This window comes from Gobio gobio, assembly GCF_949357685.1.
Source record: "Gobio gobio genome assembly, chromosome: 8".
NCBI lineage: Eukaryota > Metazoa > Chordata > Actinopteri > Cypriniformes > Gobionidae > Gobio > Gobio gobio.
In genome coordinates, this window is record NC_137114.1 from 39,301,264 (window position 1) to 39,324,060 (window position 22,797).

A 22,797-nucleotide genomic window follows, 5' to 3' on the forward strand; every position below is an offset into this window, starting at 1 on the left:
ATTAATTTTGCTGTCATGCATCATGAATATTTCCCTAATATTGGAGTGTAACTTCCAATTTAATTCATTCCCAGACAGCAGCAGCAGCACATTTGAACAGTGTGTTGATCACTTTGATATTGCCTTGATTGTATTTGCTAGTATTAGTTTTTCCTTTTACAATTGCAATATCGTGGGGTCGTTGCATTAGCCTATTCTATTCGCAATTATAGTAGAATCGGAAGTGCATTGCTATTGGCTAGATTCTCAGGGAGTGTTCGTTTACATAAGGGGTTGCAGTGAGGACCTGCAAGCTGCCCGCAGCTCTTCTGTGAGAGTTTTGTGAACTTGTAACATGGATCGCTGGAAAGGCAGGGTTGTGCTCGTCACTGGAGCTTCGGTGGGGATCGGAGCTGCGATCGCAAAGTCTCTTGTGCAGCATGGCATGAAGGTGGTCGGGTGTGCCAGAAACGTGAAGCAAATCGAGGTAATTATACAGATATATGAGGAATACAAGTTTGCATTGATTTGCTGACGAGAAGTAAACGGCATCGTGTGGAAATTGAAGGTAGTGAAGAGAGTCTTGATATATTGATATACATTGATATAATTTCTACCAGTAGGCTATTGGCAACTCACTCACTCTGTTCAATAAGAACAATGCAATGTATAGCCTATTGTATTCTGTCAAAATAGTATGGAACAACAGCAGTAATAATGGTTTTGAGCTTTAAAGCCTTGATGAAATAGGCTATAAATAAATAGAAAAATAAATAAACGTTTCCTTTTGCAGACATTGGCAGCAGAATGTGTCAGTAGTGGATTCAGCGGCACTTTGTTCCCGTATAAATGTGACCTGTCTGTAGAAGACGAAGTGTTATCCATGTTCTCCTGGATCAAAGTTCAACACCAGGGCATCGACGTGTGCATTAATAATGCTGGGTTGGCTCTCCCAGAGCCTCTATTGAGTGGCAAAACCAGTGGCTGGAGGACCATGATGGATGTACGTAAATCACTGAATAAATATGTATTTCTGTTCTGACAACATGAAATTGTTAGTTCACCCAAAAGTGAAAATTCAGTCATTAATAATTACTCACCCTCAGGTAGTTCCAAACCCATTAGACCTTCATTTTCTGAGCACAAATGAAGATATTTTTTATGAAAACCGAAGAGCTCTCTGCCCCCTCCATAGACAGCGATGTAATTAACACTATCAAGGCCCAGAATTTTAACAGAAATGTTAAAATCATCCATGTGACTCCAGTGGTTTTATGAAGCGACGAGAATATATTTTGTGCGCAAGAACCAAACAAAAATATCAACTTTATTTAACAATTTCTTCTCATCTGTGTCAGACTCTTATGCTGTTGATGTCGTGTAAACAGTGCAACTCTTCCGCGTTCTATGGCAGAACGGCAGCTCACCATCATAGACAGTAAAAGAAATGGACACAGTGACCCCATAGGCTTCTACGGGGAAAAGTGAAGTCAATTAGAAGCACTCACTTCCTGATGGCTGATGTACTGCGCAGCCTCAGCTCAGACTGAGCTTGACGACGTAGATGTGACGTGAGCAACCTGTCTGACAGTTGTACGTCTTCTAGTAGTTGTGCAAAGTGAAATCTGAATCACGTTGTTGAAATATTTTGTCCCGTTGCTTTTGGCTCTCTATGGGCTTCTCCCCATGCTTCTCCCTTGACTTTATCCAGACTGATCTCATAAAATTGCGTATGTATGACACGCCAATTCGCAATGCCATTTTGGCGTGCTATCAAGACGCATAATCGCTTTTTAGTGTGTTTATCAACGCCGTTTCATTCTATCCCCCTACTCTGCCCCTACCCCTAAACCTACCCATCACAAGAAACATTCTGCATTTTTACATTTTCAAAAAAACATAATTTATTATGTTTATAAATCCATTTACAATCACGCGGAATCACACGGCGTAGACATACACGCGGAGATGATGGTTCGTTTTGGGCCTACACATACACGCAACATCACACGGCGTAGACATACACGCGGATAGCTCAAAATGCATACAGAGAACACGCCATTTGGCTTTAGAAAGTGGTGTGTATGTTTACGCAAAGTCATGATGTCATGTTGCTTTATCGGACTTTATGCCTCCACGTCCCCCCGATTGCCTCATAGACAGTAAAAGATTGCCTGTGAGCTTCTCCTCCCGTCCATACGGTAAGTTCTCTACTATGTGACAGAGTTGTGTGGTTATGACGCAATCGTTAGCCTATTTATACAAAAACGTCTTCTACTGGGCGATAGTGTAAGATACAAGGTAATGGAGCCTTGTATACATTGTCGTGTTTCTTTACAAATAAACAGTGGACAAATGGAGTCTTTAAACACCTCAGATGTAAAGTTATTCGCGGTCAAAGTGACACCAAAATGAATGGGAGTCAATGGAATGCTAACAGCAGGTGATGGCTTGGTTAGCAATGGCTGCCCCTATGGAAGGTACGCTTTCTGGGTGTGTCCCCCTTGCTCACCATTGGCTAGCTGTGTCAGCATCACACGCATGCGTCATGGTAATAGACTGTTCAAAAATATGGACGTAGTGTCCGTGACGTCACCCATAGGATTCTGAAGAGCCGTTTTGAAGCGCAAAGTAGGGACGAGCTGGCCGTTGCCAACTTGTTAGCGCGTCATCGCGCGTCACTCCTGGATAATAGAAAATCGGCAAAGAGGCGGGACTTTAATTATGCAGGACTTTAAAGCTTTATATAATGTAAACTAATGAGTTATAAAAAAATTGACCCCAACTCACAGTTGTCATGAAGGGCAAAATTAGCCGTATAGACCAAAACCACAATTTGTACCAGGCTGTAAACATGTTTTATTCTGCTGTAAAGTTGGGCATTTTAACATGGGGCTCAATGAGATTCTGCTCCCTTCTGGAGCCTAGTGGCCAGTTTATGAATTGCCGTTTAAGTCACTTCTGTATTGGCTTCAAGAGAAACTGCGGGAGGTTGCCGCTTCGTCATGGTGCTCATGTGAACAGTGGCGGGCCAATGGTAAGCTGGCGTTCTGATGTAGAATTCTGAAGCGTTGGATTGTTTACACTACGTCAACAGCGTAAGACAGCGTTGTTGAATAAAGTCGTTATTGTTGTATGTTTTTTGCACACGAAAATGTATCCTCGTTGCTTGAAAAAATTAAGGTTGAACCACTGGAGTCACATGGACTATTTTAACGATGTCTTTACTACCTTTCTGGGCATTGAAAGTGGTCATTAAATTGCTCTCTAATTTCATCACAAATAAAGATATTATTGTTGCTAAGATGAACGAACATGAGGGTGAGTAATCAATGGCATTTTAAGAATGTGCATGTGATGTTAGTCATCTCAACAAATATTTTTCAGGTCAATGTCATCGGCCTGTCAGTGTGCACCCGTGAGGCGTACCAGTCCATGAAAGAAAGAAAAGTCGATGATGGTCATTTCATTAATATTAACAGGTACAGTAAAATTTTAGTCCACCTTTTTATGCATTTTCTTGTTTATGTCTAGGCACCATGAAATTCAGTATCTTAAAATATGTGTTTTAGTATTTGTGGACACCGAGTTATCAACAACGCTGATGCACACTTCTACACTGCCAGCAAATACGCTGTGACTGCTCTCACCGAAGGTCTCCGGCAAGAGTTGCGCGAGGCCAAAACTCACATACGTGCCACAGTAAGAGCTGTTTCAGATTATTTATGTAATATAATTTGTTACATTTATATAGCTCTTTTCTTGGCACTCAACACGCTCTACATATAGAAGGGGGGAATCTCCTTAACCACCACCAATGTGCAGCATCCACCTGGAGGATGCGACGGCAGCCATATTGCGCCAGAACGCCCACCACACACCAGCTGATTGCTGGAGAGGAGACCGAGTGATGAAGCCAATCGTATATATATTTTATATATATATATATATATATATATATATATATATATATATATATATATATATATATATATATATATATATATATATATATATATATATATATATATATATATATATATATATATATATATATATATATATATATTTTATATATATTTTATATATATTTTATATATATTTTATATATATATATATATATATATATATATATATATATATATATATATATATATATATATATATATATATATATATATATATATATATATATATATATATATATATATTTTATATATATATTATATATATATGGGGATGATTAGGAGGCCATGATAGACAGGGGCCAATGGGCCAATTTTTGGCCAGGATGCCGGGGTTACACCCCCTACTCTTTATCGAAGGACATCCTGGAATTTTTAATGACCACAGAGAGTCAGGACCTTGGTTTAATGTCTCATCCGAAGGACGGTTAATATAATACAGTAATATGATTAGTACTTGTTGGCACTAAGATTGCTCTTTCTTTAACAGTGTATATCTCCTGGTTTAGTGGAGACTCAATTTGCCTACCGGCTCTTTAGTGAAAACCCAGAAAAAGCTGTTGCTACGTACGAAACTGGAAAGGTATAGACAAATTCTCATTCCTTTCTACACCTGTTGTAGGTCATCATTTACAAGTTTAAATACTTAAATACCATATTTACAGTGCCTGATAGCAGCTGATATAACCAACGCAGTGGTGTATGTCCTAAGTGCTCCTCCTCACGTCCAAGTAAGAATCATCCATCACTATTTTGCAGTTAATGTCTTCTGACACAATTTTCTGATAATGAGATGAAAAAGATATTTTGGGAATGAAACGAGCCTCATGTGACAAAATTGAGAAGAGTTAAATCTGTTCTTTATGCTGATACAGAATCAAGTAGCAACAGTAGGAAATGTCCCAGGTAAAATCTTTATTTAATAGCTGATTTTCTTTTCTTTCTCTCTGTGTGTAGATTGGTGACATTGAGATAACGCACGTTGAGCTGTTGATGTAACGTGAACGGATGAACAGGATCAAGCGTCCCTGACACCTTGTTGCAATAATCAAGTACAAAACACTGATCTTCCTCACCTTGAAGTAAAATGTTGTATAATTATAGTTTATTTTACTATTTTATTTACCAATACATGTACATTTACTATTGAAAATGTTGCTCGGAAGACTACAATTTTAGAAACTAAATACAGTCGGTTCTGTTTTAATTCAATCTTTAAACAATTATCAGTCTTGCAAATTGCAGAATCAGTGTCATTTATTTTGCTTGACATATTGATGAACATTTACAGGACAAAGAAAGAACCAGTGCTGACGCTTTTTCGCAAAATGTAATTTAGCTCTGAATTTACAGCTCAGCATTGCAGGGTCACATTGCATCATCGGCTTGTAAGGTATTGACTTACAAAAGTGCATTTTTTAAGAATGAAAATTCTTGCAGAATAAGTAAGATCTGTTTAGTTTTACATAGTGAGAAACATTTACAAGTGAACAAATGAATGAATTGATGAAAAATAAATCTTTAAAAAATTTGCATTCACTTCTGAAGACTTGTGCAGTCTTTTATGATACATTTATGATGTTATGATATTTTTTATGTTTTTTTTTAGAGCATCCCTAGCCCTTCATTCATAAAATGGAAAAGAATGGCAAATATATTTTTCAAACATTTACCTCTGTTTTATGGGTAAAGAAAACCATATGAGTTGGAACTACATGAGAGTGAGTAAATGAGACATTGAAAAGCTATTATATCCATGACTAGACCTGGTTTTCACTTTACAATGAATTGTAATTTGATTCGTAAAGTGTGTGTGTGTGAAGAAGCTCTTTCCTCTTTCTTGGTATTTCTGCTTTTCTCTGAAATCAAGCGTGACAGCTGTTAAAACACTGAAAGTACTGCCAACGTTTATCGCGCCAAGAGCTGAAAACAAAACCTTAATAAATGATTTAACTTGTTGAATATAGTAGAGGTTAGTGAAAGTCTGACACCTTGTTTCCCTTCAAAAACAGTTGAGTAGTATAGCAAAGAAAGGTATAAAAACAAATGTTGCTTGATGAAAATTGCAATCATTCAACTGATGTTGGCTCTTGCATCAATTTTAAGACTCTGTTGTTGCTCTTGGTCCGATGTTTCCTCATGCATGATTGGCATCTCAAGGAAAATTACCTAGCAACCAGAAACGTTCAGTCTTGAGTGTGTGTGTGTTAAGGCTGTGAGGGAAGCATGAAGTGCTCATTGTTTTGCCATTAAGTATTAAAAACGTAAAGCACATTACAAAGAAAACCAAAAAAACACTTTTTGGTTTTTTGCTTTAAACCAAAAAGCCACTTTTCATACTATTGACCCCTCCATCACATTCATTCTAGTTCTGTCTTTAGACGACCTGTCTCGTCTCAGCGTGTGGACAGAACATGCAGTTACTCAGCAAAAGCCTCTTGTTCTCATGGGAACACGTCCCGCCCTCTTAACCCCATTTCCATGACCGCAACAGCACGAAACGCCGTGGAATCAGTCATGAATTGTCTTTTATGCTTTGTAAGTGATACTATTGTACTGTTTTTGGAATGTATATTATTTCATAATGCCTACACCCTCTGAATGCTGGATTATTTTTCCATGTCTGGGAACCAGGGAGCTGGTATGAGACTCCACATTGTTTTCGTGTGCTCCTTCTGAAACTGCTGAGTACAGCAAGGTCACGGAGGAGGAAGTTGGTGTGATGCAAAATGGTGTGATGTTCTGCTCATGCCATAATATGAATAAATGTGGGCGGTCCCTCATTTGAATAATGGAAATCCTGCATTTGGCTCTCTTTAACCATGTAACCAACTAAAATGTAGCATTTTCATTATATATATATATATGCACATTGACCAACTTTTGTGGTCATATATTTTCAAGAACACAAGTAGGAGGTCAGATCCCCCGAACCCCATAAATCACACCTTGATTGAACATAAACCTCTATGTAATAATTATTGTAACACTGGCTTAAATCACGTACATCTTCCCCTGCATGCTTCCGAATGCGATTCTGCAAAGCCCACACTTTCCAACAAGAGCATGTGAGGGTCAGCTGATGGGAGATTTGAGTCCAGTCTTACAATACTCATTTCAAGTCGAAGGGTGGGTGAGGCACCTAAACCAGATTATCCTTTGAGAAGAATGTGACCCTTTCTGCTTAAGTCCACTGGCAAAGGCCTAGGGAGGACAAAGTCTGCGCTAGAACAAATGCAATATCATAAATGCACTGCTTGGTTTTTTTGGTACAGGAGGGCAAATACTGTAAATAATCAGGTTACCTGGAAGTACACAAAGTACATTGTTTATTAAAAACAAAACCCATAGTGTGTAGCAGAGGAATGTTTTCTTAAACAACGATATATGAGAACCACCAGTGCTCTTATTTACTTTATTCAGCAATCATGTCGAGAAACACATGCTTTATAAAAATTGATCTGATCTCTCAGTCTACCATCAATGAGGCTATAAAAACAGAGTAGGTAAAAACATGCTGCTTATTAAAACATATCATGTGGCAGCCTAGAAGATAAGGTCACGCCATGTGGAGCTTATTGAATTTCACTCCCTCTTAAATTTTCCACGCTTTTCTCGGTTTCCTCGCTCCCTTCTCTTCATTTTGGTGTTCCTAGGTCTGCGGGTTGCCATGGCTGGAGTGTTAGTCTGTAGAAGGGGAAACATTGACGCTGTATTTATCTCAGGATCCTTCAGCTGAAACGCAGTGTCCTTTTCGTCCAGAGTGGGGAGGGGTGTTGTGTCTGTGACGTCGGGCAAAACGGCTTCATAGCAGATTTTGATTACACGCCTACCTTTGTTCCTTCTTTCCTTGGTGCCCTTCAAACTTTGTTGTCCGTTTTTCGTTGATGATGTGAAGCTTTCCGTTGGGTTTTCAAGTCCGTCCACCCCAAGTCTCTCTAGCATGACAGTTGCAGAACTTGTGAACGATTGAGGAACCTGAGAGCTGATAACATGAGGGGATTCGTCTGTAGAGGAAGCATTGATTTTCCTCATTCTTTTTCTTCCTTCTCTCTGCCTCGAACTTGGCCTTCTGGTTCTAACAATAGCTGTTTTTTGTGTGGTGACGACAGGTCCCTTTTCTTCCGTGTACGGTGTACTTTGCATCACCTCCTCTCTTACAGTGGGACTTCCGGTTGTTGGCGTTGCCAGGCTGACGCCTTCGGTCGGACTTGTTGAGAACGTTTCTTTCTTGAAATGAGGTTGGGCGACTTCTGTAGAAGGATTGTTTTTTCTTTGCTTTTTCTTCCCGCCTCTTTGTCTGAGCTTCGCTCCGGTCTTATCACGGACAGCTAGAGTAATGCGAGCTGTAGGTGAGGAAGAGGCTAAGTCTGTGTCGTTTGCTTGTCTGTGCTCTAGAATCTCTGGCTCTTTATCTGTGTCTGTTGAAGTGGTAATGCTAGCAACATCCTGATTCTCATTCATTGTCCTCTGAGGATCATCTCTCATCATCTTATTAGAAAGCAGCCCGTTTCCTACAGAGTCTAGCTCAGTGTTTATGAAATTGTTTTCTTTAAACCGATTCATCTTCGCCGATTCCTCCGCAAAGTTGTTCTTACCCATGACCTCTTCTGTTTGACCGGTCGGCGGCATTCCTTCATCGACCTTTAACACGGCATCAAGTTTTTTATTCTTCTTCCTGCCTTTACCCTTCCCTAATTTCTTCTTGTTCTCTTTTTTCTTTTTGCCGGAATTTTTCTTCCGCTTCTTCTCTGACGTCTGAGTTTCTCCTTTACCCGTGTCTGTGGACGAGCTTTGCGAGGTGGAGACCGTGGCGAGGACTTTGATGAAATCCTCTGCAGCGGTCACCACATTTGTAAGCGAGGGCTCCTCAGGAGCAGCGGTCTTTGATTCAGAGAATGTCGACTGTGTTGTACTTTCAGTCTTGTTCTGCTTTTCTTTGTCTGACTGTTTCTCCTTAGGAGGAGCGATTGTCAATACGTCAATGACATCAATCCCCCCGAAATCATAAGCGATTGATTCTTTAATCACTGCAACGGGCACTCTGTCATACTTTTTACACCTTTATGATGGAGAAAAGAGTAAAAACTGCATTAATTAGGCTACTGTAGAATACACCGGAGCATAAAGAAGAATTTAGGAAATTCCATAGAATTTGATACTTACGCCCCATACCAATGACGCTCAACACACTGTTCTTCAAATGAAAACTCAAAGCAAGGCACTTCGATCACGTTAAAAAAGGCCTGTCCGACCACCCGGGATGAAGTGTCATTTACAAGTCTCAGGCATTCCTTTAAGCTGTAAGAAACACATAAATATGGAGATGATTTTTGAGCATTTTCACAAAGATAATGCCGATTTAAATCTCACATCAGTTGAAACAAAAACATGCAAAAAGCATCTGGTTTCTATCTTAAAGTTTTGCTGGTGTACAGTAATGTATAATGTGTTGATTGTAATATAGATTTTTGACATTGAATAATATTAAAGAGATGGTTCACCCAAAAATGAAAATTGTCATCATTTACTCACCCACGATTTGTTCCAAACTGGTATGAATTTATTTCTGAATTGCTGAACACAAAAGAAGATATTTTGAAGAAAGTCGGCTGCCAAACAGTTGATGGACCCCATCGCTGTGAACTGTTTGGTTACACATATTCTTCAAAATATTATTTTTTAGAATAAATAAAATGTAGCTTTAGAACAACTTGAGGGTGAGTAAATGATGACAGAATAAAACATTTTGGGTGGACTATCCCATTAAGTTAATTGAACTTATTTGCGGTTTAAACTGCTTTAACATTTTTAAGCACATTTTACCTTAACATTTCTTTCACTGTAGGTAGTAATATCATCAAGATTTTATTTTAAAAAATTATAGTTTTTGCGTAAGTGTTTTTCCCCCCACCTTTTAGCCTTACCATTAAATACTGTCTCAATTAATATGGTGCCATAAAAACATAATGTAGGCAATAGTAAGACTTTTTTTATGTATAAAGTAGGCTATTTTTTAATGAAGTATAGGCTATCATGCATGCTGCAGGACCGTCCTGTCAGCCATCAAACTTGCATATATGAACCAGAATAAACGTACGCATTGTCGCAGTCGCAGTGGCTGAGGGAGTGCCATTTAAAGTTGGTGTATCCATAGTTGGAGGAGAATGCATGGATGATGTATGGGCAGTGATCGTGAACGCGGCAACATTTGTCGGTCTCCTCGAATTCGCCTGGGGTGGGAAATCACATGCACTATTACAAAAACACCTGCTACAGTCAAAAAGAAATTGAAATTAATACTCGAGTAAGTGAATTAAAATCAACTCACCTAACTGATCATAATGATCTGCGATGTTTCCTGCGCCGCACCAAAGTGTCCCGGGATAAGTGAAGCCTCGCTTGGTTCGCGTCTTTTTGTTGTTCGGCTCTTGTTTTGCTTTCGCGATCACGTTTCTGTCACCTTTTGATTTCAACTTGTTACAGTTCGCCTTCGCCTCGGACACCCCCGTCAAGCTCATCTTCAAACCAGAGCCCAGTTGGTTTCTTAGACCGAGTCTGCAAACATGCATGAAGGATTTGACTTGCATTTCGTTTTGGATCACAGAGCAGTCGACCAGGCGGCCCTCAGAGTCATGCACAGAGCGAACCTCTTCCGCTCCATCGGTCACCTGATGGAGGTGATACTCTCCTACAACTGAACTTTTGGCGCAAAGAGTGTTGTTGAGCATGTAAAAGAGCTCTTTGCTCTCTTTCTCGGCATCTAAAGCTTGGCTTAAGAACTCGCCTTTAACAAAGTTCCTGTCTAGATAAGACAGAAACACGAAAAACACGGACCACATCGCGGCGGGCGGCACTTTCAGCACCACGGAGTCTCAGACAGCACCGCAGCCTCTCCTTGTTCGGCGAGTACCGGCTTCTTTCACAGTCTGCCGTGGGTATTAATATATTGCCCGTCAATAATGGGAGGGGTCTGTCATTTAATTAACCCTTTCCTCCTCCAATGAACTTGAATAGCCTACACTGTGTGCATCTGTTTCCTCCTCCTTTCCTCTCTGTGGCAAGTGAACGATGTTCAATGATTGACCCATTTTTTTTATGCAAAAACCTTTTATATTTGCAAAAGGCAAATTCGTGTTTCTCTTATTTGCGAGAGGGAAATGTTGCAAAGCAAAAAAGGAACAATCAAAAAGGTGTTTCTTTTTAAAGCAAGTCGATGCTTTGTTGAAACCATGCACGTTTTGTGTTATCTTAGGACAACAGAAAGCTAACATTTCAATTGCAAGCATAAAACAATACACAAAACATAAGAATTACAAGCATTTAAAGGAAATTTAGACATGAATTCTACAAAGAAATTCCAAACAAGACTCAGGATGTTGTGTTTACAGAATAATAGGCTATATATACAGTCTATATACTGTATTTGTTGTTTTTACAGTATGCTATAGGCCTATATATTAGTATATCCTACTCTAAACACAGCGTGTATATATATATATATCCTACTGTAAACACAACATATATTCATACATGCATTAGATAGATAGATAGATAGATAGATAGATAGATAGATAGATAGATAGATAGATAGATAGATAGATAGATAGATAGATAGATAGATAGATAGATAGATAGATAGATAGATAGATAGATAGATAGATAGATAGATAGATAGATAGATAGATAGATAGATAGATAATTGAGTGTACTATAGGCGCGGAAACATTTAAACATATTGACAGAATAAATAGCCTATTAAAATAATTTTTGACCTCCTAAAACTCATTGAATACATAACAGAGCCACCAACTTCACATCACATTTACATATGCAATTGTGCATATCCTATTTTTAAATTAAATGCAAAAATATTTTTAATGCTTTTTTAATTAACCCGTTTTTTGTGTTGACGAGCATCGTAATATGTAATCCCAATGAATGTAGGGTGTAATGGATATCTGTGCTTTGACCGCAAGTAACCCCATCTCTCCCCACACCTCGAGATTTACTTTGGTGACGCAGCAAGGAGGAGGTTCCTTTGGCGCTTTCCATAGTAACAAGAGATGGGGTGATTCTTCCGACCCAACGAGATTGGGCATTCTAGTTTCACAAAAGGAATGGGTAGTGACCTAATTTGGAACAGTGGGCTTTTTCAATGCAGACCAATGAAGATCTCCATGCAGTTACTGAACATCAGTCAGTCTTTTCCTATGGTTACATGGATCTTAACTTTGGGACTTTAACAGTCGCAGGCGCCAGCAAAGTGAAAGAAAGAGTCATTTTAGAAGAGAATGCACGTTTGTCCATACGCAGATATATTTGCAATTATACACGGCTGCTGCGATAAAGCAATTCAATATTTAGTTTTCCAGTGCTGTCTTTGTTCATTTAAAAAAGAAAAGAAAAGGAAAAGAAAAAACAAAGATAAGATTAAAATTCTCTAGGCAATGAGATTACATTTTTTGGAGAAATGTTTTATTAGTCTATAGCTAATTAGGTAGAACATTATTGAAAGAGGTTGTAACAACGAACTAAGAAAATCATTGACAAAATGAGGAATTTGGTATGTGCAAGTCCAATGCAAAATATTTATGGTCGGCTTTCAAAAAGCCCCCACTGAGCCCAACAGTGGGCTTTGGCAAGGAAATCGGATTGGTGGGGGTGGAAACAAATGATGTAAAATCACCAGAGGCGAACATGCGACGTTGTTGGGAAATCCGCACAATGTAGTATTATTAATTTAATGCTCATTAAAAACTTTTGCCAGGATATTAATCACTGCGTGTTTCACATAGCTGACGATTTGCGATTTCATCAAAACTCACTGTGCAATTTAGAAACGACACCTTTTCTTTAAATGTTTATGATACAGTTGCACATTTCTCTCCGTTCTTGGAGCATAAATCTAAAAAATATGCCGGTTCAAGTATGAAATATAGGCCTATATGAAATCAATTCGACCACTGCTTAATCAGGAGGACATGAGAAATCTCTGCAGAAAATCGTTTAAAGACAATAAGAATCAATTGCATGAAATAGTCCATAAGCATCGCAATTTCGATCTTTTGTGGATTGTGTGGATGTAGTCCTGCAAAATGAGGTTCAATTCATCGGAATAAAGCGGCCCCTGGCACCTTTCACAAGATGCTTAAAGCCGTCTGATTATAGGCTATTTCTTATGGGTTTTCACTGGTTTTAAACAACCCACCAATATCGAAAACGTTAAATCTTGTAGGTAATAAGTTCATTGCCCTTTTTCAAACACTTTACATTTACACAAGAGAATTTATAGACAAGCCGAGTTTCTTAGATAGCCTAGATGTCGTATGTTGGAAATGAACAAAAAAAAAAAAATAATAATATTGAATTCGATGTTGATGTTTTAGCTTTCCCAAAAAATGCACATTATAACAACAATGGCGACACTGCTGTTACACCAGTCAATAAATTAAGGGGAAACCTATACAAAATAAAAAGGAAGGCTGTTACAAAAAAGTCCCATTAAATAGGCCTGCTTTTGTGAATAATAATTCATTGATATTTGTAAGCCAGTATATCCCACAGTGCTTATCTTCACTCCTACAAATTTCATGACGGACTTTCCACTGTTGAAGAACTACTTCACGTCTTTGTTTTGCAAGAAGAACTATTGTCTGATGCCTTGTTGTTAACTTATATCATATTATATTGCTTATATCGGGCGATCCTCACTCTTTCTGGATGTCATATTTTTGCTAAATTTGCATTTTAGGATCTCGGCTTAAATCGCGGAGGGATTTTATTTCTTCTTCATATGCCTAGCACTCCGGTGTACAAGTGATAGGCCTACTGCGGATTGATATCATAATTATATGCGTCAGTCACACGGGGTGGGGTAGGTGAATTAATTCACCTTATTATTGGGCTACTAAAATGGTGAATGTCTTTATAATCTATATAGGCCTATTAAACGGAGTAAATAAACAACAAACACTGTCCAGTGCCTAAATGAATCTGGTTTTGTAGCTAATGGATTACTCTGGAAGAGACATACATGCAAACGCCCCCTTTAGACTAATTGAACATGACCCCAAATAGCCTACATGCTGTTACCAGGGTGAGTTTTCAGAAGTGTAGTGGTCCTTCCAGAATGGATGTTTTAGCAGTTCCCCAAAAGAGAGAATGCGGCTGGTACTTGTCTCTTATGGCACCAAACACAAAGGGGCCAAACAAAGTTTGCATGGCTTGATCCATCAAGACTCTATTGCAATTCACAGGTAAACAATTGCTCCTGTTACATGCAAAACATATAGTGTACAATGTAGGCTATACTTTATTAAATAACCTAGCTTTGAAACTGTATCTTGAAGTCTGGAAGGTAAAGCATTGCTAGAATGTGATTGACAACCATGGGCTTTCTAGTTTAAAGTCTCTGATCTCTGTTTTCTGTTACTCCTGACTGATCCAGGCACTGTCAGATTGTGTAAAAGATCTTCTCAAACCATTCCAGAATGAGACTATTGACCTAGTGGCTGGAATAGATGCCATGGGCTTCATCCTCGGTATAAAACTTTCTCTTTTGTAGCTTGTGTGGGGTATATTTTTAGCTCAGTTCACATTTTGTAGGAAGAGTAAATATAACTCCTGGGCAAATAGGCTAAATATAGAGTGGGACATACTTCACGACCCATCTGGAAAGCCTGGCTTAGTATAATGTATATAGCCAATCACTAGTTTGAGATGAATATAACTGAAAAAATAGATTAGTTTTATTTTTACTTTCTCCTCCCATTTCAGGGTCAGCTGTGGCCATGACTTTGGGAAAAGGATTTTTTGGCCAATCGAAAAGCAGGACACTTATGTGTTGAAACTTGCACTCAGGACTACAGCGACTACTCTGGACGAGAGAAACTCATGGAAGTGCGTGTTGATGTGTTAAAGCCAGGTACTGATGTACATAAACTCGTATAGTGTCATTATAATGCCACTCTTAAAAATTAAGATCCCAAATGGGGGTTTTTGCATGCAATTCCAAGGAAGAACCATTTTTAGTTCCCCAAAGAATCTTTCAGCGAAAAAAGTTTTCATTTTTCTTATAGTTTGAAGAACATTTTAATAACTTAAAGAACATTTTTTCCACTATAAAGAACCTTAAGTGGTCCCATGGATGTTAAAGGTTCTTCATTGAACCAATGCCAATAAAGAACCTCTACTTTCAAGACTAGTTGATAATCTAGTCTTGAAAGCTCAGCTCTGCGGTCCTATTTTACAACTACATAATGACTACAGAACTGTGTTTTTCCATTAATGACATCAAGTAACACAGCAAAATGGAAATTCTGAGCTGTGTAATGATGTACTTTAGGTTTACAGGTTCTTATAGTAGACCAGTGGATTGAGACTGGAGGAACTATGAGAGCAGCTATCAAACTGGTGGAGAATCAAGGAGCTACTGTTGTAGGTAAGTATAAAACACTTAATGCAATAAAAGCAAAGAAACGTTTTGAGACATGATGAACATATCCACTGCCCCTCTCCACCCAAAACCTTTCTGTCTTTATTTGATATCCATTCTCCCCTTTAGGACACTATCAAAATAAATAATGTAACTGAAGTTCGACTGGTGAGAGTTTATTGATATTCTTGTTACATTAGTTGCTGCATGTAAGATACAACACAAAGAATTGTGACATCTGCTCTCTGTGAGAGGGTGTAAAGGCTGAATAGCTGGAATCCCTTATCAGTAGTCTTGATTAACTTGATGAAATGAGAGCTATTATTTCTCTGTTCTTTGTAAGCATTGCTGCTGTGGCCATTGAAAACAGTGAGGGAGGAAAATGGCTAAAGGAAAACTATAAATATTCCCACTGTATTCCAAATAAGCTGCAATCTCAGATGGACAGTCAATACCTGGAGTCTTTTTAAAAAGTCAGTGGTTAAATACAGGGAAATAGACATTCACGCAAACAATTCAGAGGTTGTGACATGCAGTTTTGTATGTGGAGATGTATGGATTGTGTGAGGAGGACTGATCTTTCTATGTTTAAAGGGAGAGTTCACCCAAACATTCCAAACCTGTATGAGTTTCTTTCTTTTGTTGAACACAAAAGAAGATATTTGGAAGAATTTTGGTAACCAGACAGTTGACGGTTTTTCCCCCTTACTATTGAAGTCAATGGCTACTGTCTACTGTATAGTTACAAACATTCTTCAAAATATAGAATTAAACTTGTGCAGGTTTAGAACAACATGAGGGTGAGTAAATTATGACAGAATTTTCATTATTGCATGAACTATCCCTTTAAATGGATTTGATCCATTACACACTTATTGGCCATCATAAACAGTCTGACGTCTGTAGTTGTTACACAAAATTACCAATAGAGGTCACTATCAGATTATAACTCAGATTTCTAACTTTATTACCAACTTAAAAATGGTAAAAATCAATGATTCATTTAATGTAAATGAAACATTAATCAAACAGTATCAATACAGGATTTTTGGAGTTTTATGAAGAAAAATGTAAGATCTTTTAAAGTCCCTTTTAACAACCAAAAATGTAAGGAATAAATTGAAGCGAAAACAATGTCAATATGTTCACTAAAACACACTGAGTTGTATTAACAAAAGCATAACATTAAATTTATTTTTAAAGACTTTTGCATTTGTATCTTTGCAAATGTGTCTTGATTTAAAGATGTTTAGATATTTGCATTGGAAACGGGACAGGCATACTGAGGAAGATATTCAGTTTTTGCCATGCATGCAACATTTAAATAAATTTAAGACTTTCTGCTCTGATTTAAGACCTAAATAAAGGCTTTCATTTTTGTAAGGGTGAATTAAGACCCGCAGAAACCCTGTAATATGACGATACTGTTAATATTAGGACTTTTGGGGGAAAAAAACAACCTTATTTATTGCGAGTTTAAAAAATAAATAAACAGCTCATTTAAGAAAAAGGAAAAGCACTTTATTTAGAATAACAATGTAAATCACAAAAACTATGTATACATGGCCTAATACTTATAAAGTCTTTACAGCAAAATTCATTTTGAAGCTATATGAAGAAGGAATTCCTATATAACTTCAAGACAAATTACCCTTTTAATAAACAGGATATAAAACAATACAATTATCACTGTTTATTGCTTTTTGTGCAACTCATGCATGATCCTCTTGTGTACCTTTTAAAATCACTGCTGACTGTAAACTGAGCAAAAATGAAATCAAAAATGTATTTGTAACTAACACAATATAATAATCACTGATAACAATTATGCATAAATTGTGCATAGAAGTCTTGGGAATACCGAATACCGTTTTGCCACAAAAAAAATGCAAACCTCAAGTTGTCCTACAAAGGAATGTTTTCTTTTATCCAGCGGATATTCAGTTCCACCCATATGAATAATAAACCACACTGCTCTCTGGACAGACCTTTGGTTGAAATATTGTCCAGCCCACTTTTTATATTCTCCCTATGTATGTACATGTACATTTGCATGTATGTTTTGCTTTGGTACCATTATATGTTGGTGCAAACGTTTGCATTTTTACACTGCCAGTCTTTACTGACAACAGTTAGACTGTTTCTTCTTGGAAGTTGCATACAGGTTATTTGAGTTGCTGTTGATTTCTGTGTGGATAAAAAAAGTTTACATGTTTAATTTGAATGCAAAGTCAATATCGATTATATGTACTATTCATCAGTCCATGTTGTTCCAAAGAAAATCATTGTTTCATAGACTTTTATAGAAATGTAATAACTTTTTCTTCCTCTGAAATTACAGTCTGTAATGAATTCAGGCCACTCGGGTAAGGAACCAATAATGTCATTGCCAACTTTTCATGATGCAATCAATTTCCATGGATAATAATAATGTCCTTAATGTACTTACGAACAACTTCCCCAATACGTCTGGATCCACTTTTCTCCAGTTCTGCCAGTACATTGGCCTCAAATGTTAAAGATGCCACTCTGAAGAAAAACTCTCTCACATTCTCTCCTACAGTCACAAAAAACAGTAATTAAACAAAATAAGGTTTCCCAAATATTTAATGACTTTGTAATGCATACAGTAAAAACTGCAAAATTGAAACTAGTAATGTCTCTAGTTAAAAACTCACCAGACAAAGCGGACAAAGCCCAGTATTCTGCTTTCATCTGATCTGCCAGTTTAATGGCATCCTGCTCAATTAGTGTGTACTGTGCAGGAGACTGCAGGAAAGACACAATGCTTTGACATAAATATACACATATTGTATTATCCATGGCCAACTTAATTTTAAAAAAGTTACATATTTGGCTCCATAAATACAGTGCCCTCCACTAATATTGGCACCCTTGGTAAATATGAGCAAAGAAAGAGACGCATTTAGCTGTATACGTAAAAATTTCGTATCGTATCAGCGTTTTGTCCAGTTGGATCCGGTGTTTTAGGAGCCTGAAACCAGCATTTTTTGAAACAGGGTCCCAGAGTGGATCAATCTGAAACTTTTTTTGTGTGTACAGCCAATCTGTATATTTTGTAAAACGGTGATGTCTTCACACCACATCCCGCACGGGTAAAGACTAGATGGGATACAACTACGGCCACTGGGCATACGCACATCAATATTGCATCATTTAATTACTGTATTTGCATTATTGTAAGTGTAGGTTTGGGGTAGGTAGGCGTTAATAAAACACAATCTGGTAAGTATTTATTCTCCGTTTTTAGTGTATTTTTGTGGTAGAATTACAGCGCCACATACTGGTCTGGCATGTATACTACATCATTTTTAGTCGGTTTCAGAGGTTTCTTGTGTACGCAGATATTTCTTGAGACGAGGGGGAAAAAATTATTGGATAGGGAAAGCTCAGGCTTCGTGTGGATGTGGCTTAAATCTGCATTGTTAACCTTTTGATCTTTCGTTCAAAAAACTCACAAAATTCTAACCTTTCATTGAAGTAAAACAATTGAAAGTGGGGGGAAACTTACATTATGAAAAGTTTTTCTACAATGTATGGTAGCCACAATTGTTGGCACCCCTAGAAATTCTTATGAGCAAAATATCTTTGAAGTATATTCCCTTTAATATTTCCATTTTAACACACCAGGGTGACCAGGAGCATGACATTGTCCAGTCATGACTTCCTGTTCCACAGGAGTATAAATATGAGGAAACACAAAGGCCAAATTCCCTTAATCATTCATAACAACGAGTGGGGTCAGAAAGCCTAAAAAATGTATCAAACAGCACCTACTTCACCACAAGTTGTTTGGTAGGGTTTCAAGAAAAATCCTCCTCGCTCATCCAAAACTGATCACCCCTGGTTGGTTGGGTCTGATGATCAAGAAGACCTGAAACACCCTATGAACCTAGGTTCATCACTGAGGATATGTCCAAGCCGCACCATCTAGATGTAGATGTAATTTGCAAATGTAATTTGCAGCCAGGGTAGTCTGCCATCTCTGTTAGCTTGTGAGCTGGAAAAACCAAACTCTGGTCAGGCCAATCACATCATGTATTGAGTCGGTGGGCGGGCTTAACATAATGACGGCAGAGTTGTCGCTGTTCTGTGTGCTACTTGTAAACAAAGAAGCTGGCGAACAGCGGTCTTTCGAATCGGCTTTGGCAGCGACTCTGGAAGACTTGTTAAGCTTTTCTTTGAGAAAAGAACGGCACTGAAGTCATTCTTAAAAAAGGAAGATGTGTTCAGAGTTTTGCCGACCGGATACAGCGAAAGTTGAATCTATCAACTAGCTCCGCTTCACCTTCTTCGTTGCTCTGAGGGAATTCCGAGGGAATTTTAAAGACGACCGTTTATCCCGCCCCTCGGATTGAGCCCTGTCAATGGTGTGTTCCCAGACCAAACATCTTGATGTGGGTCTGGCTTGTCAGGCTAGTGGCCAACAAGTTTTCGAGAAAAACATTTATTTCATAATGTGAGTTTCCCACAACTTTCAATTGTTTTAATTTTTTGATTGAAAGATCAAAAGTATAAACAATGCAGATTTATTTTCCATTCCATTTTAAGGGTTCCAATATTAGTGGAGGGCACTATATGTTTTTTATATTAATGAATTATAAAACAATATAATGTTGATATAAAATTAAAATGGTCACTCACACTCAGATCTTTCTTTGTGCCAACCAAGAAAAGTAATACATTTGTAGGATCATTCTCTTTCATTGCGTCCTCCAGCCATTGCCTTTAGAAGAAGATGAAACATTTCAATGTGTGTGAAGCATGCAGATTATTTGTTTAAGTCTCCATGAGGCGGAAATTGCAATCAGCTTTACTTCTCTATTGTCTATTCTCATTTATAATGTATATCCAAGTGATATGGCATCTTGAACTAGAAAAATGTAAAGCGGACTTGATTTTGTCCTGTGGGCATTGAATGGATCATGGTCGTTTGCTAATTGCTGTGATCTCATGAGTGACAGATTGCTGGAGGTGAGGGATTCATCGCTGAACTTACTTAAGCTGGACAATGACTGCTGTGCAGCCGAAATAATCTTTGTTGCATTATATTCCTGTTATCACTGTGAAGCTGCTTTGAAACAATCTGTATTGTGAAAAATCCTATATAAATAAAGGTGACTTGACTTGACTTGAGGGATTATTGCTCAGAACATATTGTTGCGAGGGGGGTGATACATTAATGAAAGCTTATGATTTAAAAAAAATATATATATACTGATGCACATGGATCAATATTTATAATAAAACTGCATTTTTGCAACAACAACAAAAATTACCTTGTATGTTCCAGTGAAGCCACATCAGTCAAATCAAACACTATGATTACAGCTGGAAACAGGAAGAAAGAAGATGTGTTGTATCTCAAAATTTTGGAGTAGGAAACATTTTCATTCATTATTATTATTAAGATTGTTACATTAAATAATATATTAAATGTATATAAACTATATATTATTTGAATGTATTATTTAATATTGTTTTCTGGTGAACCTTTCCTTACCCTGAGCTCCTCTGTAGTATGTAGAGGCAATGCATTTAAATCTCTCCTGTCCTGCAGTGTCCCACCTGAAAAATTTAAACATATAGTCATATAGCTGCTGTTCAGAAATAGTTAGACTGTCCTAAAAATCAGGTCAAACTCACAGTTGTAGACTGAAGGGGACCCCGAGAACTTCAAACCTCTCCATCTCAAAGTCCACACCAATCGTGGCCTTGTAATTCTTGTCAAAGGCATCTTTACAAAATCTAAGGAAAAAAAGTTTAAAAAGATTAGGTAACACTTTACAATAAGGTTTCATTAATGAACATTAGTTATCTACTTAAGTTAATGAGCAATACCTCTGCAGAATCTATTCATCTTAGTTAATGTTAATTTCAACATTTACTAATACATTATTATAATCAAACATTGTATTTGTTCACATTAGTTAATGCGCTGTGACTGACATGAATGACTGTATTAGCAAAGATTAACAATAATAATACATGTATTTTGCTCATTTTAAGTTCACGTTAGTTAATACATTAACTAATGTTAACAAACCATATTGTAAAGTGCTGCCAATTACTATGTTCAGCCAAACTCTAACTAAAAAGCAAGCAGACCGCTTTGACACAATCGGTTAATTCTACAACTTTGCTCACCTATTAATCAAACAGGTTTTCCCCACTGCCAGATCCCCCACTACAATGACCTTGGAGATTTTGAACCTACTGGACAAAAAGCACAGGATAAACCAATGCTGCATAAACCACTTCTTCAACAAAACAAAAGATAACATCTTACCCCACGGTTCCTGTCCTCTGCTGCTGACAGGCCGTCTTCACCTTGCTGTGGAATTCATTCTCTGTGTTCAAAGCAGCACCTTTGTTGAAGCACTACAACAGGAGTGAATATTAACACTTATTACTTCAGAAAGGACTAAAGGAAATGGGCCAATGGATGAATTTCATTGGGTGTAAAGCATGTACCTTAGGAAGCTGGCCAATTATGCGGTCTTTTCGTACTGGGGGCAATACACTCATGGTGATGTTCCTGCAGGAGAACCACAAAGTTATGAATCACAGCGTGGCATTTTGTAACATGCACACCACTAAGGAAGGAATGAGTAATGGATGTTCAGGATGAGGCTCTAGAGAGGGAGACTTGCAGGAAAAAAACAAGGCCATATATTTGTTCCTTATGTGTAAATGTGAACAACGAATACGTAGGAACTGGTTTTATAGTTGCCTACTTGGTCACTATAGGGGCGACGACTCACTAATCTGTATTTCGTTAATCCCAAAGTAAATCTGAGAACAAAGAAAAACAATTAATTTGTGACTGGCCTTATTTGCGATATCTACTTTTGGGTGCAATCCTTCTACAGTTACATACTTGGGCTAATCATATTAAGAACATATAACATGAGACGTATTAAATATAGTAGTAGATAATTAATAACGAGTTTTATGACTCATAAAACATTTCAAACGTCACATTTCAAGAACAAACGATACATTCTTCATTATAGCTTCATCTTCTTTCCATCCTTCCAAAATCGATCTGTGCTCCGTAACACTGTTGCTACAAACAAACAAACAAACAAACAAACGTGTGCTTCTTACCTCAGGACGTTATTTCTGTGATTGTAAAGGGGGCGCTTTCTGAGACAATGACGTTTGGAGCGTTTTATAAAAGTACAAGGAAAGAAAAATGAAAACGAAAGGAAACGGGAAGGAGAGAAACATTCATCTATCGCGCATAGTTTATAAGTTTCTATAGAAAACGGAAGGATACTCCGTCTCCGACCGACGGAAGCGCTGGGAACTGCATACAGATGGATTCGCCTCCTCCAATCCCCCGGTCTCTCCCCTCCAAAACCAGGAAAAAGGGATAGCAAACGCCCCCTA

The 22,797-nt window shown here is 37.8% G+C and overlaps 4 protein-coding genes across 7 annotated transcripts; 2 read left to right on the forward strand and 2 right to left on the reverse strand.

The window, feature by feature from the left end:
• The first annotated feature begins 233 nt into the window (after positions 1–233).
• LOC307130189 (dehydrogenase/reductase SDR family member 11-like) lies at positions 234–6,739 on the forward strand. The gene is made up of 7 exons (XM_079823121.1): positions 234–466; positions 773–982; positions 3,367–3,461; positions 3,552–3,681; positions 4,435–4,527; positions 4,610–4,675; positions 4,902–6,739. Exons 1-7 carry the CDS (start codon positions 335–337, stop codon positions 4,941–4,943), a joined length of 768 nt encoding a protein of 255 aa, XP_079679247.1. The 5' UTR covers positions 234–334; the 3' UTR covers positions 4,944–6,739.
• Positions 6,740–7,247: 508 nt separating this feature from the next.
• On the reverse strand, positions 7,248–12,331 carry proca1 (protein interacting with cyclin A1). Its single transcript, XM_079823567.1, has 4 exons — positions 10,276–12,331; positions 10,045–10,177; positions 9,111–9,245; positions 7,248–9,006 (listed from the first exon to the last, which is right to left on the reverse strand). The coding sequence occupies exons 1-4, from the start codon at positions 10,784–10,786 to the stop codon at positions 7,530–7,532; spliced, it is 2,256 nt and encodes a 751-aa protein (XP_079679693.1). The 5' UTR covers positions 10,787–12,331; the 3' UTR covers positions 7,248–7,529.
• Positions 12,332–14,076: 1,745 nt separating this feature from the next.
• LOC307130190 (adenine phosphoribosyltransferase) lies at positions 14,077–15,851 on the forward strand (the record flags this gene model as incomplete). Its single annotated transcript, XM_079823122.1, is given in 7 exon segments — positions 14,077–14,154; positions 14,156–14,203; positions 14,395–14,488; positions 14,724–14,755; positions 14,757–14,871; positions 15,292–15,391; positions 15,725–15,851. Coding segments are annotated over 7 exon segments (594 nt in total).
• A 1,032-nt stretch (positions 15,852–16,883) lies between these two features.
• On the reverse strand, positions 16,884–22,797 carry rab34a (RAB34, member RAS oncogene family a). Of its 4 annotated transcripts, none has more exons than XM_079823804.1 (12): positions 22,513–22,748; positions 22,140–22,197; positions 21,877–21,940; positions 21,692–21,783; positions 21,550–21,618; positions 21,049–21,150; positions 20,906–20,970; positions 20,682–20,733; positions 20,047–20,128; positions 18,060–18,150; positions 17,831–17,938; positions 16,884–17,568 (listed from the first exon to the last, which is right to left on the reverse strand). In XM_079823804.1, the coding sequence occupies exons 3-12, from the start codon at positions 21,928–21,930 to the stop codon at positions 17,501–17,503; spliced, it is 783 nt and encodes a 260-aa protein (XP_079679930.1). In that variant the 5' UTR covers positions 21,931–21,940; positions 22,140–22,197; positions 22,513–22,748; the 3' UTR covers positions 16,884–17,500. The 4 variants fall into 4 exon arrangements, with proteins under 4 accessions (XP_079679930.1, XP_079679932.1, XP_079679931.1 ...); XM_079823806.1 differs by having other exon boundaries at positions 21,550–21,615; positions 22,513–22,693; XM_079823805.1 differs by lacking the exon at positions 22,140–22,197 and having other exon boundaries at positions 21,550–21,615; positions 22,513–22,797.

Coding starts and splice junctions, on each gene's coding strand:
- proca1 (XM_079823567.1), bottom strand. CDS start 10,786: ATGTGGTCCGTGTTTTTCGTGTTTCTGTCTTATCTAGACAGGAACTTT. Junction 10,178..10,275: donor AGATCATTATGATCAGTTAG/GTGAGTTGATTT, acceptor TTCCCACCCCAG/GCGAATTCGAGGAGACCGAC. Junction 9,246..10,044: donor CACTGCGACTGCGACAATGC/GTACGTTTATTC, acceptor TGTTTCTTACAG/CTTAAAGGAATGCCTGAGAC.
- rab34a (XM_079823804.1), bottom strand. CDS start 21,930: ATGAGTGTATTGCCCCCAGTACGAAAAGACCGCATAATTGGCCAGCTT. Junction 20,734..20,905: donor ATACTACAGAGGAGCTCAGG/GTAAGGAAAGGT, acceptor TCCTGTTTCCAG/CTGTAATCATAGTGTTTGAT. Junction 17,939..18,059: donor GGCTTTGTCCGCTTTGTCTG/GTGAGTTTTTAA, acceptor TTGTGACTGTAG/GAGAGAATGTGAGAGAGTTT.
- LOC307130189 (XM_079823121.1), top strand. CDS start 335: ATGGATCGCTGGAAAGGCAGGGTTGTGCTCGTCACTGGAGCTTCGGTG. Junction 3,462..3,551: donor CATTTCATTAATATTAACAG/GTACAGTAAAAT, acceptor TATGTGTTTTAG/TATTTGTGGACACCGAGTTA. Junction 4,528..4,609: donor CTACGTACGAAACTGGAAAG/GTATAGACAAAT, acceptor CCATATTTACAG/TGCCTGATAGCAGCTGATAT.